The following is a 16,561-nucleotide window of genomic DNA, read 5'->3' as shown; positions in this document are numbered from 1 at the left end:
GGGATTGCCGAGGAGCAGGACCTTGCACTTGGCCCTGTTGAACCTCATTAGGTTCTCATAGGCCCATCCCTCAAGCCCGTCCAGGTCCTTCCAGATGGCATTCCTTCCCTCCAACCTGTCAGCTGCACCACTCAGCTTGGTGTCATCAGCAAACTTTCTGAGGGTGCACTCAATCCCACTGCCCATGTTGCCAACACAGTACTGGTCCCAACACTGACGCCTGAGGAATGTCACTTGTCGCTGGTCTCCACCTGGACATCAAGCAGTTGACCACGACTCTGAGTGTGACCATCCAGCCAATTCCTTACCCACCAAGTGGTCCACTTGTCAAATCCATGTCTCTTCAAATTAGAGACAAGGATGTCGTATAGGACAGTGTCAAATGCTTTGGGAAAGTCCAGGCAGATTACTTGAGGAAATTATTTTAGTAAATTAGTTGACTTTTGAAAGTGACCTGTCAAAGCAAAATGTCATGAAATATTTTACATATATTACAAATATTTAGCCTTCAGTCCTAAAAAGACCTAGGTTTTTACAGCCAGGTAGGGCCTTCTATTTGCAGAAAGGACACATTTCTCATCATTTCAAGCCTGGGTTCTTGTTGGATGTGTACTGTTGTGCTATGTTTTCTTCAGAGACCTCTCCTGATCACTGACAGGGAAGTCCAAGAACCCAATGAGGGAACTTCATGACTACAGGGTGTAACGTTGAGGTGGACACTGGTGTAAGGACGTGGCATAAGCTGGTGCTGCTGGTTCTTGGCTCTGGAGCATTCAACATTGCTGCCTCTCACAGGACCAGTTGCTGTGTCACCTCTGTGTCACATCAGTTCTGGTCTATTTAATGCACTGACTGCACCAGGTGAGGCTTGGGGTGACGTATTTATTTTTAACAGTTCTGGGGCACTCTATAGATGTAATGTTTTACCCAGTGCTGGAAACCAAATCAAACTCCAGCGGACAGAGTACCAGAAACTTCTATGACTTTAGCTCCACTTTCATTAGTACCTTCCCAAACTCTACGTTTATTTATTGGATAATTTACTTATTTATTCCCTCCATTGTTACTCTTTTCTCTTGGCTTTTATGCAACAGACTCCGAAGAAACTCTGAAGGCACCAACGGGGGGGGGCTGTGCTATTTGGGGCAGCTTCATGTCAACCAACGCCGGGTCTCGGCCCCACTCCCTCGATCCGAGGAGCTTCCCGGGGCCACCCCACAGCGCAGTCCCCAACACCCCACGCCTCAGCCCCCAACACCCCACACGCCGCGGCCGGGCCCCGCCTTGCCGAGGCGGCTCCGCCTCAGAGGCTGGGATCGGGGCCGGGGCCTCTCCCAGAGGCTATCAGCGGCCATTTCGCCGCTCGTCCCCCTCACGGCCCGCCCGGCCCTGGCCCCAGCCCTGCAGGCGCGGGGACCGGCCTCTGTCCTGCCTGGTCCCCTCGGGGCTCTCCCGGGTCCCCTGGGGGCTCCGGCTCCCCCTCACCCGAGCAAGGAAGCCGTGACTGCAGGTACTGAAACCGCCGGGAACCCCGAGTGTGCCCTGAGATGCTCCTCTTGAAAACAATTCATCAAGGCGTTTAAGCTGTGAGTCCTGCTATGTATGCAAAGCAATATTTGAAACATCGATAGAAAGCTAAAAATACCTACATTTTAAAGAAACCACACGCTCTGTGCATCTGCTAGTTGTAAGGGTCCTTCCCTGTGTGCACCATCAGCCTTTTCCAGCAGTACACAATCCAGTTTCCTGCTGGTTTGGGTAAGAATTGTCTCTGAAAGCTTGAAGTTCATCGTGTACATTATTGTGCCTCTATGTGTTGTGTGGCATTATCTGTGGAAGCATAGGCAACAAAAAGATTTGCTTTGAATTGAATTTCCTGAAGTGTTTATCGGTCGTGGTAACGGTGATGAGAACTGTGTTAGGATAATGCTGAACAGTTGTAGGTACCAATATACCACATTTATCATCTCTCCTTATTCTTTTTCTCGTGCAGATTGTATTAGCAACAAATATGAAAAAAATGAATCAAGTTTGTGACAAAGTTGGAAGATAATCCTGTGAAAGGGAATGTTTGAAAAGAAGCGTTGGACCTAAGTTTATAAAAAATGGAAGGATACAAAGTACTGAAGGTATTAGGAGAGGGATCCTTTGGGAGAGCTCTCCTAGTTCATCACAAAATTACTGACCAGAAGTATGCAATGAAGGAAATAAGACTTCCTATGGTAAGTGTTACACACTCATCGCCTCCCCATCTGCTTTAAAAACAAACATAATTCTCAATACAACTTTAAACTGTGAACACCTTTGCTGAGAGTTCTGTTTATTAGGCATCTGACTTGATATGCATAATAACAGCAAAATCTGTTCTGCTTCAGAAAGTTTGTGGTGATAGGATTAAATGCTTGTTCCCGTGATGTGTTTGACTGGAATCCCATCAACTTCACTAGCATCTATATTTCATCTGTAATACCTAACGAAGAAATCAGCCTTATGTTACTGTTGAAAAGCAGTTACTCAGGTTACCCTCTCTGCATTTAGGTAACCAAAAAAAAATAAAAATCACAAAATGGGAGGCACTGGCTTTACTGAGGCTGAAACTAAATTAATACCTGAGCACTTGGTTTTATACTGAGTTCACACAGTACGGCTGTCAGCTGTTGCAAAGTCAGTGTGTGCTGTTCTGTTGCTACATAGTTCTACGCTGTTAAAATAGTAAATTATTAACTGAACTAGGAAGACACCCAGAAAGAAGTCTTTAGTTAATAATAGCCCTTATATTAAAAATGATGGAGTTTTCAAGTTTCTAAAGGACTTTTTAAAATAACTGAAAAAAAGTAAATTGAAGAACAATTAAAAGAAATGAGGTCCATCATGTGTATATATGAAAATCTACAAGAGTAACCTTTATATGAATGTACTTACATTTTCAGTCTTCAGCTGATGTAGAGAACTCTAGGAAGGAAGCTATTCTTTTGGCTAAAATGAAGCACCCAAATATTGTTGCCTACAAGGAATCATTTGAAGGTAAATATAAAAATTTAAAAGATCTGTATTTGTTTAAAGTTGTGTACTCCTCGGGGATCAATGTTACTTTTTTTTGTTTACCATAAATGTTGTAAACAAAGCACATGGTTATAATACATATTTATTATAATACATAATATATGGCATGTAGTTGGAGCTTTATAGTAACAATGATATAATTATCCTGCTCATTAAATTACTAATTACTCTTAAATTACCTAAAATTTAGCTGATGGACATCTGTATATAGTGATGGAATATTGTGATGATGGAGATCTGATGCAAAAGATTAAGCACCAAAGAGGAAAGTTGTTCCCTGAAGACATGGTAAGAAAAGACGTAGTTTTGAAACAAGGACCTAGGAATCCTTCTTCATGTAAACTGAAGCATACTACATCATATCAAACAAGCCATAGATATACAAACACCCTAATTGAAATGAGATACTTATAGATAGAAGAGAAACATTACTACTTTGATAATTTCCAGCAGAAAAAAGATAAGTACTGGACTGTAAAAGTAGTAAGAAAAAAAATTGCTGTCTGTATCTGAGAAATGCACAGACTGTTAAAAGTACAGACAGGTTTGAATGCATACATTTATGCAATCAAGTAAAAATTTAACACACAGTTCGGTCAGAATTTAGAGCCCATTAAGAGGTACTGCAAATTGGAAGCAAATAAGGCCCTCTGATGAGATAAATGAACCTAACCAGGAGACTAAATAAAATATGTAGCAGTTAAACATTTGAAGCATTCAGCATGCAATAATTCCTTTTATCAGAGAAGCTATAAAGTTACTTCAGAGAAGGTTCAAAGTTACCCCGTAGTGATTGAAAACGACTTCCTGTCGTTTAGAAGCATCGTCTCAGTTCAAATGAAAAGAGCAGAATCCTCACCTAATGTAATACTTAAATTGTCCAAGTATCTCTAGGAACTTTATTTTGTACATTTAAATACAATACATTTCATTTTAGAAGCAATACCGTATCTCAGTGCAAGCCTTTTAATCTGCTTATTTGCTATGAAATTGTAATTGGCATGATTATAGTTACACATATTAGAACAAGTTCAGAGGAGGGCCACAAGGTTGATCAAAGGGAAGGAGAGCCTCTCCTTTGAAGACGGGCTGAGAGGGTTGGGGTGAGAGGGTTGGGGTTCAGCCTGGAGAAGAGAAGGCTCCTTATAGCAGCCTTCCAGTGCCTGAAGGGGGCCTACAGGAAAGCTGGGGAGGGACTATTTGTCAGGGAGTGGCGTGATAGAAGAAGGGGGAATGGTTTCAAACTAAAGAGGGTAGGTTTAGATGAGATAAAAGGAAGAAATTCTTCACTCAGAGGATGGTGAGGCCCTGGCACAGGCTGCCCAGAGAAGCTGTGGATGCCCCATCCCTGGAGGTGCTCAAGGCCAGGCTGGATGGGGCTTTGGGCAACCTGGTCTGGTGTGAAGTGTCCCTGCCTATGGCAGGGGGTTGGAACTGGGTGGTCTTTAAGGTCCCTTCCAACCCAAACCATTCTGTGATAATGACCATCAGCTAGTGCCCTGTACCAACTCCTTAGCTTTATTATTTTTACATATTAGATTTTTTTAGATGCAGTAATCATTCCTTTTGCCATGTTAAATGAATGCTTTTCCTTAAAGAATTCAGTCTTTCATGGTAACTGGAGGACGTTGTGCTAGAGTTACTTCTAACTCCTGGGTATTCTGAATGTGAATGTGCTTCTTTTTTTTTTTTTTTAATCTTATTAGTGAAGTACTCATTACATACATTATTGAGCCATTACAACTCTCCATTACTCTTTTCAGATCCTTCACTGGTTTGTGCAGATGTGCCTGGGTGTGAAACACATTCACGATAAACGTGTGTTGCACAGGGATATCAAATCCAAGGTGAAGAGTGCAAGGTTTTTTTTTTTTTTTTTTTTTTTTTTTTGCCATTTACAAGCACTTCTGCATGCAAATGTTCAAATCGCTCTTCCATAAATTCCTGCTACTGCTACATGCTATATTCTTCATTTGAACTAAAGAATATTAAGTAGATGAAATTGCTGGGTTTATGGAATGATGTAATGTTGTGGCCTTAAACATTATCTAAGTGTATCTATACCCTTCATATCCACACTGCTGACAGCACCAATTGCTTGTGGCAGGCTGCAGGTAATTTAAAACAATAACAGAAGCATGAAAAATATGTATGAAGCACGCAGTTTGTAAATATCTTGCCTTTATTTTTTTTTCTTACTATTTCCTAGCAGGAAGATAGAAATTCAGAAGAAACTGTGACCTTAGGGTTTTGAGTACAGCAGTGAGATTAAGGCATTTCTAAGGTCTGATTCTTTCTTGGCAACTGATGCTGAGTCTTTGGGCCTATATAACTGTTCCATGTGCCTTTAACAAAACGTAGTTCTTAGCTTTTTTTTTTCTAGAAGTACTAGGTGAAGCAAGTAAAAGGAAATATAAAATACCAGAAATTATTATCTGCTTCTTTTCTGTGTATACAAACTGCAGAAACATTTCCTAGAAAAAGAGATACCTAAGTATCTAAAACTCCTCTTCTGTTGAAATGCAGAACGTCTTTCTCACTCAAAATGGAAAAGTGAAACTGGGAGATTTCGGATCTGCGCGTCTTCTTGCACAGTATGTGGATATCTCCACTGATCTCAGTGCTTTAAAGTTTTTTTGTTTGTTTGTTTGTTTTTCCTTATATATAAGTAGTATAAAATGGAGCATTGCATTTTATGTGACTTTTCTTTGTCATTTCAATAGTCCAGGGGCATATGCTTGCACGTATGTGGGAACCCCTTATTATGTACCTCCAGAAATATGGGAGAGCATGCCATACAACAACAAAAGGTATTCATGTTTTCAGTGGTCACAGATAATGCCCGACTGATACATGTCTTTTTATTGTTATTTAAATCTGGCTATGTAGCTGATCTGTATTTGGTTGGGGGAAATTATTGAATTGAGCAAGGGGTAATTTCAGTTTTTGGGGGGTGGAAAGGCCTAAGTTCCTCTCTACTTAGGTAACTGAAAGTACAGTACGTTAAGGCTTAGAAGTTCAAAACCAGGTGTCCAGCCCTCCCTGTGCTTTTGTGAGAGTAAATACACGCATACAAACACACAAACATACATGAGTCATTTCCAAAATGACTCATTTTCACAGGAGAGAAGAGAGCCTCCTAGTGCTTAAGATTGATCTGATTCTCTCACAGGAATAGCATCAAGTTCCTTCATTCGCAGGTGGCAGTACTTGCTTCCTGTGGAAGAACGCGATTGTTTCCCGGTAGGAGAATGCTTACTGGCAGGGGCTGGAGTTCCAGCTCTCGGAATTAGGATCCCGTGGCTGCCATCTGTTGTTTAGGGCCATGTAGCACAAAGGCTCTGCAGTACAAAAAGAGATAAATATCACCAAAGCAAATTGCTTAGGAGACGTTCTGAGAATAAAAAGCCAACTACAATTGTATGGCAGTCATCCTTATTTACTTTAGGGTGGGTTAAAATAAGCAAGATTCTTTCACTGGAGAGGCTAAGCACATTATTGTATTGACTTTTATGATTACTTACATTTATTTTAGTTTACTTAATTCCATTATGTACACATAGTGAATTCCACTTTTGCTGGGCTATTTTATTTGTTATTAAATTTTAATTTTTGGCTCCAATTTTCTTTCATCTTTCTCTATGCCTACAGCGATATATGGTCTCTGGGATGCATTCTGTATGAGCTGTGCACTCTTACACATCCCGTAAGTATGGCTGTATTGCTATTACAGCACTGTTGGAATTCCTTAAAATTTAAATAGCAGTTAATTGTACTTTGATGGGTTCACAGTCAATTACATATTTGACTGATATATTTGTACTGCTCTGCCCTTCCCGACCCTCCTCTGTTACGTGCCTTCTGTGTTTCAGCAGCTCATGGACCTATCGGGCCCTTTGGTGAAACTATCATTCTAAATTTTTAGAAAACATTTTTTTTGCTAGCTTGCTTGCTTGCTTGGTTTTCTACAATATCAGCGAGGTGATCTGGGGCTTACTAAGTCCAACGGGTACCAGGCTGGTTCAAGATAATCTGTAGATGTTGGAAGAAGCATTGCGTTTTATGGGATCAAGGTGGCCCCAGAAGGTGGAGGCAAGGACACTCAAAATCTTTTTTAACAAGCATATATTGTATGCAACTATATCAAAATAAAATTAGTAATAAGCAGTTTTCTGCTTCACAGCAGTGATTGATTGATATACCTGTTGCTTATTCAGTCAAATCAAACAAGTCACTGTTGCAGTGGGACAGAGGGAAGCTGGATATATGGTTCTGTAGGTCCGTCACTGCCACAACACTGTGTTTACATCATTGATGCCATGCTTCCTATGTGGTAATTTTCTCTGGCTCCCATATACAGACACATGGCTAACATGAGAGACCTTATCAGGATATGTTGTTTGGGCAAGAAAAAGGAGTCATCCTAATTTAGGGTCATTTTGTCTTAACTTTTTTGTAAGCAGCAGTTTCATTTCATCAAGTTGCTACTATACTTTGAAATCCTGTGTCTTAGCCAGTGAAATGCTGTGCACCTGTTTTTATGCGATGGTCTGTTCTTGCCTGTCAGAGGTGATGTAAAATGCTGCAGCACACCATGGATGCTTGGCTGCAGAGCAGTGGGGTCTACCATAAGAACGCTCTTCCTGCACAGAGATAGAAGTTCTCAGCCATTCTAGCTCAGCTAGTTGCCATCTGTGGTTTTAGCTGTCCTCGCTGATAGTGCAGTTGTCCAGTGACTTGTGCTTGCTAGCCATAATTCCTGACTGAAGACTGATAACAGCTGGGAAAAGTAATAGCCTAAACTATCTCGTACAGATTTGCAAGAGAATGTTTGTGCCTTTACAAGGTATTGTTGATTTTTTTAAATCAAAATCTGCATCTTTACTGATTTACAGTTTCACTCTTGCAGTTTCTTTTCTGATTTCAAGCATACAAAGTAGAGGACAGTAGATGATCCAATTTTCATCTCTTCTTTTTTTTTTCTTACTACAAAAGTAAAATTTGACCAATCCTACTTCATAGTAGTAAACCTGACCTTCTTACCAGTTACACAGCTTATTACTTGCAAGAAGTACTGTGATTGCAGTTTGCATATAAAGTTTTAACTAAAACCAGATTTTTTCATTCAAAAATGTGAAGGAGTTACTGATGTGTTCACGCAGGGTCATTATTCCACACCTCTGAATTACGGGCTTGAAATTCTCAAATTGTGATCTAATCAGTGTGGTTTTAGAGAGCCTGCGTAGATGCATACCACACATTTTTGCATAATAAATATTAAAGGTGCTCTTAAATTACATCAGTTTCTTCTCACCTTATTCTTAAACTCTGTGCTCTAAAGTTCATTTATTTTTAACGCAGTTTCAAGCAAAAAGCTGGAAACACCTCATCCTAAAGATCTGCAGAGGATCCTACAATCCACTACCGTGCCACTACTCCTATGAACTTCAATATCTAATAAAACAGATGTTTAAGAGAAATCCCAAGGATCGTCCATCAGCCAGTACAATTCTTGCACGAAGTTGCTTGACCAAATTTATCAAAAACTGTTTGCCTCCTGAGGTACAGTATGATCTTTGTCTCTGGATTTGAACAATTGCATCTACATTTTAGATACTAAATTGGTTTCTTTTGTAATTTGGTGGTGTATATATAACAAATGCCCTGTTGTGTAGGTCCTATGCTAAAAGCTGTAACAAGTTGTAGCAAGGGTTTGTTATAAAAAGAAAAGTTGAGTATTGACCCGTTAGCCATTGTTAGCTGTCACAATTCTTTTGTATAGTAAGCCCATTTTTAGCAAGTAACATATACAGTAACTTGAGAAAGATTAACATGGTACTGTACTAGTGTCTTTACATGCACATTCCAGGTGGCAGATGAATTCAAGCAGACATTAAAGGAAACCAGGAAACATGAAGGCTCGGCACTGAGACCACAAGGTAAGTCAGCAACCACTTTCTTGATGCAGGAATGATAGAATGCCTAGTAGTTGTAAGATCTTAATTACAGTTATAACACATTAATATTATATGCTGCAATCAATTTTTAATTATTGCAAAATGTAACATTCTTGAACTTGTATGGAAAATGCTCGAAGGGTGTATGTTACGTTCCAACATGAGGCTTCATATTAGAAGGCCTTTAATTAGGCATAGCTGAGTGCTGTACATCATTAGCTTCCCTCCAGCAGAAATACAGTGCAGAGCAGAATCCATACAATTTTAAATTTTAGAGTTCTGTTAGAATTAAACTTTCCAATTTTAAACAATAAAATCGTTTAGTTGTTGCATGTATTTTAAATGTGACAGGGCTTTCTTTCCCAGAATACGGTGAAGCAAATTATTTTTCTTATTATTTAATTTTTGTAGAGGCTTTGGGATTTTTTCTTCTGCATAAATTTAATTACACCCAAAACTGTTCATATTTGCAGTACTGTTTTACTGCAGAAAGGTTCAGAGGAAGTGAGTAGTAGAGGGACTCCCTGTTGAGAATGAGATACATTGACGTGAGTGTGAAGAAGCTTTCACATAATTTTCATCACCTGGTTCAGTGGTAATGATGTCATACCTCTCAAACATCACCTCACCACAGATGTTTAAATGTATTAACTCTTGTATCTGTCCCTCAATGTGTCAGGTAGTGTTGCGGCTGGTGGAAGCTCAAATAAGAAAGAAAATAAGGTGAGTATTCTGATATAAATATAAACTTTACATTTTAGCAATTTAAAATGTTCTGTATTACAGGAAAAAAAAAAAAAAGCAATTTGAAAACTTCGTAGGCTAAACCAAACCATAGACCAGTCTAGTATGTCAGCTGTCATCTGCACTCAAATTGCAAAGTTGAATTGCAGTTTCAATTTCACACCTTCGTAACGTTTTGATGTTTTCCACATTTAGCTGAGCTCCAAAGTGGATTTCATTATACCCCCATCAAAAAAAAAAAAAACAACAACACACCTCTCTTGTTTCTCTAGATGTTGGGATACTGCAAAAATAATGCGTTTTCTTTGCTTCAGGGACACATTTTGATCAGGCTGCTGTAGAAACAGTCCAGTCTGGACATAATTCTCACTAGATTTTAGTGTTTATGTGAGATTCCAGGTGAAGGGAAGTAAGTCACAGGTGACCAAGAAATCACTTCTGGATAGATTGTAGCACAGCCTGTCCCAGCCAAACTGAGTATATTTTTCAGCATATGTTGCCAGGAGGGCTATTTTTTTTATTTTAATGGACTTGTCAATCTGAGAAGCTTAGTATTTGGTTGCATCTTGTTTTCTCTTGGAATATGACTCATTTATCTCAATTAGGCTGCTATTTTCAAATGTTTAAAAAAAAAGCATGACTACATTTGTGCTTAGCTTCAAAAACTGAGATTGTGTGTCCAGAGAGGGACACAGCATGAAATGTAGTGTAATAACAGATGTAGTGCAGTAGCACTTGCCATTGCCTTCATGGCGTCAGCAGTGTAGTTTTCAGATCCTTAGGCCATCTCTCCTGTAGCAAAACTAAAATAATTAATGCCATGCTAATATTACTGCTTTTTTTTTTCTGGACAACAAAGATAAGGATTAACGTGGTTCTTATTCTTTTAAAGCAAAGTAAAGATGAAAGTAGCAATCACAGCAACTCGAAAAGTGAAAATATTCGTAAGGATTTGAATAGATGCACAAAGGAGCAAAGGAAAACTGATGCAGAGGGTAAGTCTTACAGTTTTAAGGCTTATGAACGTCGTTCTATGCAGTGACATTTAAATGTCATTGGATCCAGCCATTTAAACAGGTAAAGCATACAAGCCTGCATCTATATAAAACCATGCCACTGCCTGCTACTTCTGCAATTAATATATTGACTCCTACTGCTCATCTGAGATTTAAAAATCATATTAATCTGGGCCTAACTATTGAAAAAAATATTGTTTGAAAAAATTTGGTATAGAGTAAATGCATGGGGTTATTCCGCACTGTTTTCCCGAACTTAATAAAAGGGGTTCTGATTTATACTCATAGAATCACATACGAAGTGCTGTACTCCTAGTTTGAACAGACAATGGAAAAACAGGTTAGATGCTGGTTATCATCTTGTTGTTGTTGTAATTACAGCAGAAACTTCTGAAGTCCTCCCAGGAGTTACTGATTTGTCACATCCCCCAAGGAGAAAATGGGAAAAGAGGTCATGCAATGCTGTAGTGGATGTCCTGGAAAATGCTTCCTTGCTTTCTGCCAGTTTTACATCTGAAGAGGTTAAAAGTAAGATTTGATTAAATGTGTTTTTATGCATTTTTATTTAAGTAATATCAGTGCTTCTTCACAGATCTTAAAAGCCAAAGCTTTACAGGTAATATTTAAAATGATGTAAAAATAATTTTAAAATATTCTATTAACCAACACTCCAGAAATCCGCTGTGATGAAAAGATACATTTGAGACTAACAATTTCTTAGTGGTCTTGGGTGACAGGAGGGTTGCAAAGAGTAATAAAAGCCACAGATAACATTAGCAACCCTAAAACTAATAATTGCTAAAAAATTAGGCTACCAACCCTCCTCTTAACATGCCATTTGTGGGGGTAATGCTGAGGTTATTGTGCAAAATTAATTTGATACAGAATACAGCCTCCAGTCTTTCAAGTACGGCATTCTGTTGAGAGCATATAACATCTCTACCTCTACTTCTGTAGTCATTTAATATACAGATAATGCCAGTGACAAGAACTTCTGATGATGTACCTCAGATGTGAGGCAGAGATTCTTCCTTCTTCTATATTAACAGTTTTTAACAAGAACGTTTAATATGAGATTTCCTCTGACAAATGTCTCAGTTTTAAACTGACCCCTACCATATTAGATTGTTACAATTATTTCATTTGATTTTGGAGATGTATTCTAAGTAAATGTGTATACATACATGCTATTGAAATAAGTAATACAGATTTGAGTCATCAGATGAAATTTGAGATGCAAATGTTACATGATGATAATATCCAGGGCAGTGAAAGAAGATAGAAAAATGTATGTACTTAAGTGTTCTGCTATTAAAAGGCCACCAGAATGGCCACATACTCCTCTTTTTGAGGTTTATAGAGAAACCAAATAAGCTTGCAGAGACTCTGGCTCCTCACATGATGTCTTGGTTTCTGCTGGCTCCTTCCTAACAGAAAGTTGCAATGTTACATTCTGTAATTTTCTTTCCTCTTGATGTTGTCAACTGAAGTATGTTAGGAGAGGCCAGTGGTGCTACAGACTGCAACTTTTCTCCCTTTTTTTTTTTTTTTCTTAATTGTGTTCTTTGCAATTTGTGCCGCTAATGCATTTTCATCTGTGAAGTATTTATTAACGATTTTATACCTAGATGGCTCTGTTATAAACTACAGTGAAAATAAGCCACGTAAGCAGTGGAACAAGGAAACACCTCAGACCCTGATGAACTTTCTCAGTAACACAGAAGTCAGCTTAGCATTTAAAACATACACAATTTATAAAACAGGTAAACCCCCAAACATTTTTGCAAATACATTTATCAATAAAGACTTTTTTTTTAAAGATACTTAGGTCCTATGTATGGAGATGGTGTGTTCGTGTCACAATAGACTGTCTTTTGTTTGTTTGTTTATGGAATGAAAACTGGACTTGAAAAAAAAAAAGGAAAATCCAAACCAAGAATTCCAAGAGTGATTGTACATCTCCAGTCTTTGTACAACTCTTTATGAAGGACTTTTACTTAAGCTTGAAGACTGAATGAGTTTGTGACTTATAGCAGAGACAGCAGAGTCATACAGTCTCCATCCTGCATAGTGTATGTGTTAGGGAGGTGCAGTAATGGGGCTATAACCCCATTAGGTAATCCACCATCAGTGAGTCAGTTCTGCCCGATTTTGAAGACAGGATGGTAAAATGGCATGGCAAAAAGTAACTGTAGTCTGTAGATAGGCATAGATGCAGTCATGAATACTTGGTCTCCAGTTATGTTACTAGTTATCTCCCCAGTTAGGTTGTACTGGAATTTGCAAAGAACTGGAGACAAATTTGAAAGATATGTATTTATAAGTCTAATTTTATTTTTCTAAAATTAAGGATTTTGGTGACGCTCATTTTTATCATTTCAAAGCTTCTGGAAATACATTAAGAGGTCCACTTTCTGATGAAACTGAAGCATCTGATGAAGTAGATGGGGAACATGAAGCTATCATAATAGATTCTGAAAGACTTGAGGCTAGATCTGATGAAGATGACACGTATGTCCAAATAACATCCTTGTATTTTTGCTTTCTTTAGTTCCTTAAAGTGACTTTTCAAAAAGAAAATCCCCTTAGATAACAGCAGTATTTTTTTCAATTCATCTCTCTCTTACATAATGATATAAAATGTTACTATATTTTAATATCTTAAATACTTTCTTTGCTACATTTGTAGGTATTGATGATGTTGAGATTAAACAGGTTGCTTGTTATTAGCAGATTATTTTTGCTGGTGACTGCAAAAATGAAAGTATGAGATGAAGTTATATCCACAGTAATGTGCAAACCCTTCTTGCATGAAACATCTTTCTACTCTGACGTTGAAATCAGATAAGCAACAGCAAAACCACTCACTAGTGGTATGTTTGCTGTATTTGTCTATTAATCTTTCTACTCTTTCATGCATAGTGCAATGAAATCACTTTCAAACCTACTTATTGAAGACATATTTTTACAAACTTTTCAACTTCTATGTTCTTTTTCTGTTCATGACCAATTTTTCCTGTTTTTGAAAAAACAGACTATGTGAACATGTTCTGAACAGAAATGCTGTATTTTACATGTGTGTGTTTATCTTTGGGGGGTGGGTATTAGGATCTCAAATTCTTAGGCTATGTCATTGTTTATTTTGGTGGCACTAGGATATGAACTGCTTAAGTACCTATTCCTGCAGTTCAACATAAGTCTCTTGCCCTGAGATTTTCAACAGTATTTCTCCTAGTTATACTGTAACTTATATATATACATATATTTATGAAGTTGGATTATTTTGCAAAATAACATTTTGAAATCTATTTTTAGGGACTTTGAGGAAGACGACCCAGATTGGGTGTCGGAACTGGAAATGGTATTGAAACACAGTGACTGAAAACCTACATTTGGAATTTTTTCTACAGTAATGAAAGTTAGGCTTACCAATATGTATAATCCAAATTGTATCTGTTGATAATAGTTGCAGTTATTAATAAAATGTTCTTAGTCAAAAACTGTATGCAAGCTTTCTATATGGCAAACTAAGGGGAGAGATGCATAATAAATAACCTTTCCAGCCAGAACACTTGCAAATAACAAAAAAGTAGATATTAAATATATTTAGAGTTGGTAATAGCTTTGTAGAAATGTTCAGCCAAAAACATTAGTGCTAACAGCATTGTTTAAATTGCCCTCCTTGTCTTATTTCAAAGAAGTGATGTGACAGTTGTGCATCAAGTTTTTCTTCTTATGTCTTGAAATACTGCATAGTAGGAATAACTGATTTTGTCTGAAGGGCGTTTTATGGAAAACATTTAACTATGCTAATTATTTGAGGCGTAGTTCCTGCAGCTATTAATCCTCTGAAAATACCTGAGGGTGAACTTTTGCCTTCCGTGACAAGATTTTTATATACGCCATTTGCATGTGTGGAAGAAACCTACTTTGTTCATTAAAAAGGACAATTTTCCCCATTTTGATAAGGAGATACATTTCTGCAGGAAGCATTTGTGCAATTTAAGTTTAATGGTGCTATTTGGGCTGGCTGTTGGGTACTAAATAGTCATTAGCGGTGAGAAGCCTGACAGGGAAGTGTAGACGTGACCCCAGTACAGTTCTCCCTGTGAGGTGCTTCTGGACTGTGTTAACGCAAACAAATACTGGAGAAAAATAAATATGAAAAGCTTTAGAAAATATCACGGCGTGGAACGGGGCTGTTTCCCACTTCCCTGTTGCCCACACCCAAAGCCCCTCGCAGCGGGCAGAAGGCGCCGGCTGCCTGAAGCAATCCAGCCTCCTCTTCCCGGAGGGGTGCGAGGGCAGTGCCACAGACGCCACACCCCGCCGAGGGCAGGGCAGACGGGGAAGGCTGCTCATCTTCCTCCTCTTCCTCCTCCTCCTCCTCCTCCTCCTCCTCCGGCTGGCCGTGGGTGCTCCGGAGGCGGCGGCCGCACGTAGGTACCGAGTCCCCCCGCCCGGACCTCGCCTGAGGGAGGCCCCGGCCAGGGCCGCCCGCCCGGTGCGCGCCGTCGCCATGGCGACGGTACCACAGCAGGGCGGGAAGGGCCCCGGCCCGCGGAGATGGCTCCACGCAGGCCGAGGTGGTCGGCTACCGAGCCTGGCTTTCCTTCCTGACAGGAAACGTGCAGTGTCCTATCAAATCTTCATGGCTAAAACTTAGTCCAACTAATAAGAACAGTTTTAGACTGTGCGTGTGTATTAGGCCTCTAAGCTTGCTTGCGGATAGGTTGCAAATACCCAGTGGTAATGACCCAGAATACTTGGTCATTTCTACCAGAGAAAGTTCAACAAGAAACGCACTGTAATTTTATCCTTTCTATTAAAAGAACAAATGTACAGTATCGTTAACTTCAGTAAATAACGTCAAACTTTCCAGAATCACAGAATCACTAAGGTTGGAAAAGACCTCCAAGAATACCATACCATAATACTTTTGCTGCCTTCTCATTTTGTAATTTTTGGATTTGCTATGTTTCATGCTTTCCTTTACAAGACACTCCTAAACTTGCTGCTTAAGGAAAGTTCAGATCCACAATAATTTGCAGTGTTCCAGGAGATGACATTTTGAGGATAAATCTGCATTATTAATAAAAATATGACAAAATGTGATAAAAATGTGAGGAAAAAATACAGTCATGAAAGGCAGTTTCTATTCCGGTAGACAAACTCAGATGTTACAGCACTGACTACATGCAATACTAATACGGGGACTCTTTTGTTTTAGCCACTGCTTTAAGACAAAAGACGTCATGGATAAATATGAAATCCTTAAGAAAATTGGAGAAGGATCTTATGGCAAAATATTCTTAGCAAAAGGAAAAGTGGATAATGAGCAATGTGTCATCAAAGAGATTGATTTAGCTAAGGTAAAACAACAAAACCTGGATGTTAACAAAAATTATTTACCAAATTATGATGACTGCATTTAGCTAATGTTTGACCTTGGGTTTCATGTTTGTAGTTACATCTTGATGACATAAAATTTCCAAAGACCGTACTCTTTGACTGCCTGTTCAGTGATTTTAAAAACATAACTAAATACGTGTTTTTATATTAACAGCTTTTTTTGTTTTGTTTTTTTTTTTGTTTTCAAAGCTTTACCTACCATACATGGCACTACCTGATTTAAGCTTTATAGTAGATGATTCAACTACAACAAAACTGTTGCTACTGAAATAATGAGCCATGATTTTCTCTAAACTTCCTTCCTTCCTTCCTTCCTTCCTTCCTTCCTTCCTTCCTTCCTTCCTTCCTTCCTTCCTTCCTTCCTTCCTC

The 16,561-nt window shown here is 38.8% G+C and overlaps 2 protein-coding genes across 6 annotated transcripts in view; both read left to right on the top strand.

Moving 5' to 3' along the window:
- The first annotated feature begins 1,314 nt into the window (after positions 1 to 1,314).
- Positions 1,315 to 14,280, top strand: NEK3 (NIMA related kinase 3). 3 transcript variants are annotated; one of them, XM_035323696.1, is made up of 16 exons: positions 1,315 to 1,510; positions 1,994 to 2,222; positions 2,931 to 3,024; positions 3,254 to 3,351; positions 4,827 to 4,910; positions 5,590 to 5,657; positions 5,787 to 5,873; positions 6,715 to 6,769; positions 8,425 to 8,625; positions 8,933 to 9,002; positions 9,700 to 9,743; positions 10,657 to 10,759; positions 11,162 to 11,308; positions 12,409 to 12,543; positions 13,165 to 13,291; positions 14,096 to 14,280. In XM_035323696.1, exons 2-16 carry the CDS (start codon positions 2,106 to 2,108, stop codon positions 14,160 to 14,162), a joined length of 1,497 nt encoding a protein of 498 aa, XP_035179587.1. In that variant the 5' UTR covers positions 1,315 to 1,510; positions 1,994 to 2,105; the 3' UTR covers positions 14,163 to 14,280. The 3 variants fall into 3 exon arrangements, with proteins under 3 accessions (XP_035179587.1, XP_035179592.1, XP_035179578.1); XM_035323701.1 differs by having other exon boundaries at positions 1,315 to 1,586; positions 11,165 to 11,308; XM_035323687.1 differs by having other exon boundaries at positions 1,315 to 1,586.
- Positions 14,281 to 15,084: 804 nt separating this feature from the next.
- NEK5 (NIMA related kinase 5) overlaps positions 15,085 to 16,561 on the top strand; it is a 23,776-nt gene continuing 22,299 nt past the window's right edge. For 2 of the 3 annotated variants that reach the window (XM_035323661.1, XM_035323641.1), the window contains exons 1-2: positions 15,085 to 15,218; positions 16,011 to 16,152. In XM_035323661.1, the coding sequence (XP_035179552.1) occupies positions 16,036 to 16,152 (117 nt within the window). In that variant the 5' untranslated portion in view covers positions 15,085 to 15,218; positions 16,011 to 16,035. Of the gene's footprint in view, positions 15,224 to 16,010; positions 16,153 to 16,561 lie in introns of all 3 variants that reach the window. The other variant, XM_035323650.1, reaches the window with a different exon arrangement.

The sequence above is a fragment of the Oxyura jamaicensis genome, chromosome 1 (genome assembly GCF_011077185.1).
Source record: "Oxyura jamaicensis isolate SHBP4307 breed ruddy duck chromosome 1, BPBGC_Ojam_1.0, whole genome shotgun sequence".
NCBI lineage: Eukaryota > Metazoa > Chordata > Aves > Anseriformes > Anatidae > Oxyura > Oxyura jamaicensis.
The sequence above is the reverse complement of the archived record's forward strand: the minus strand, read 5'-3'. Positions and strand labels throughout refer to the sequence as shown.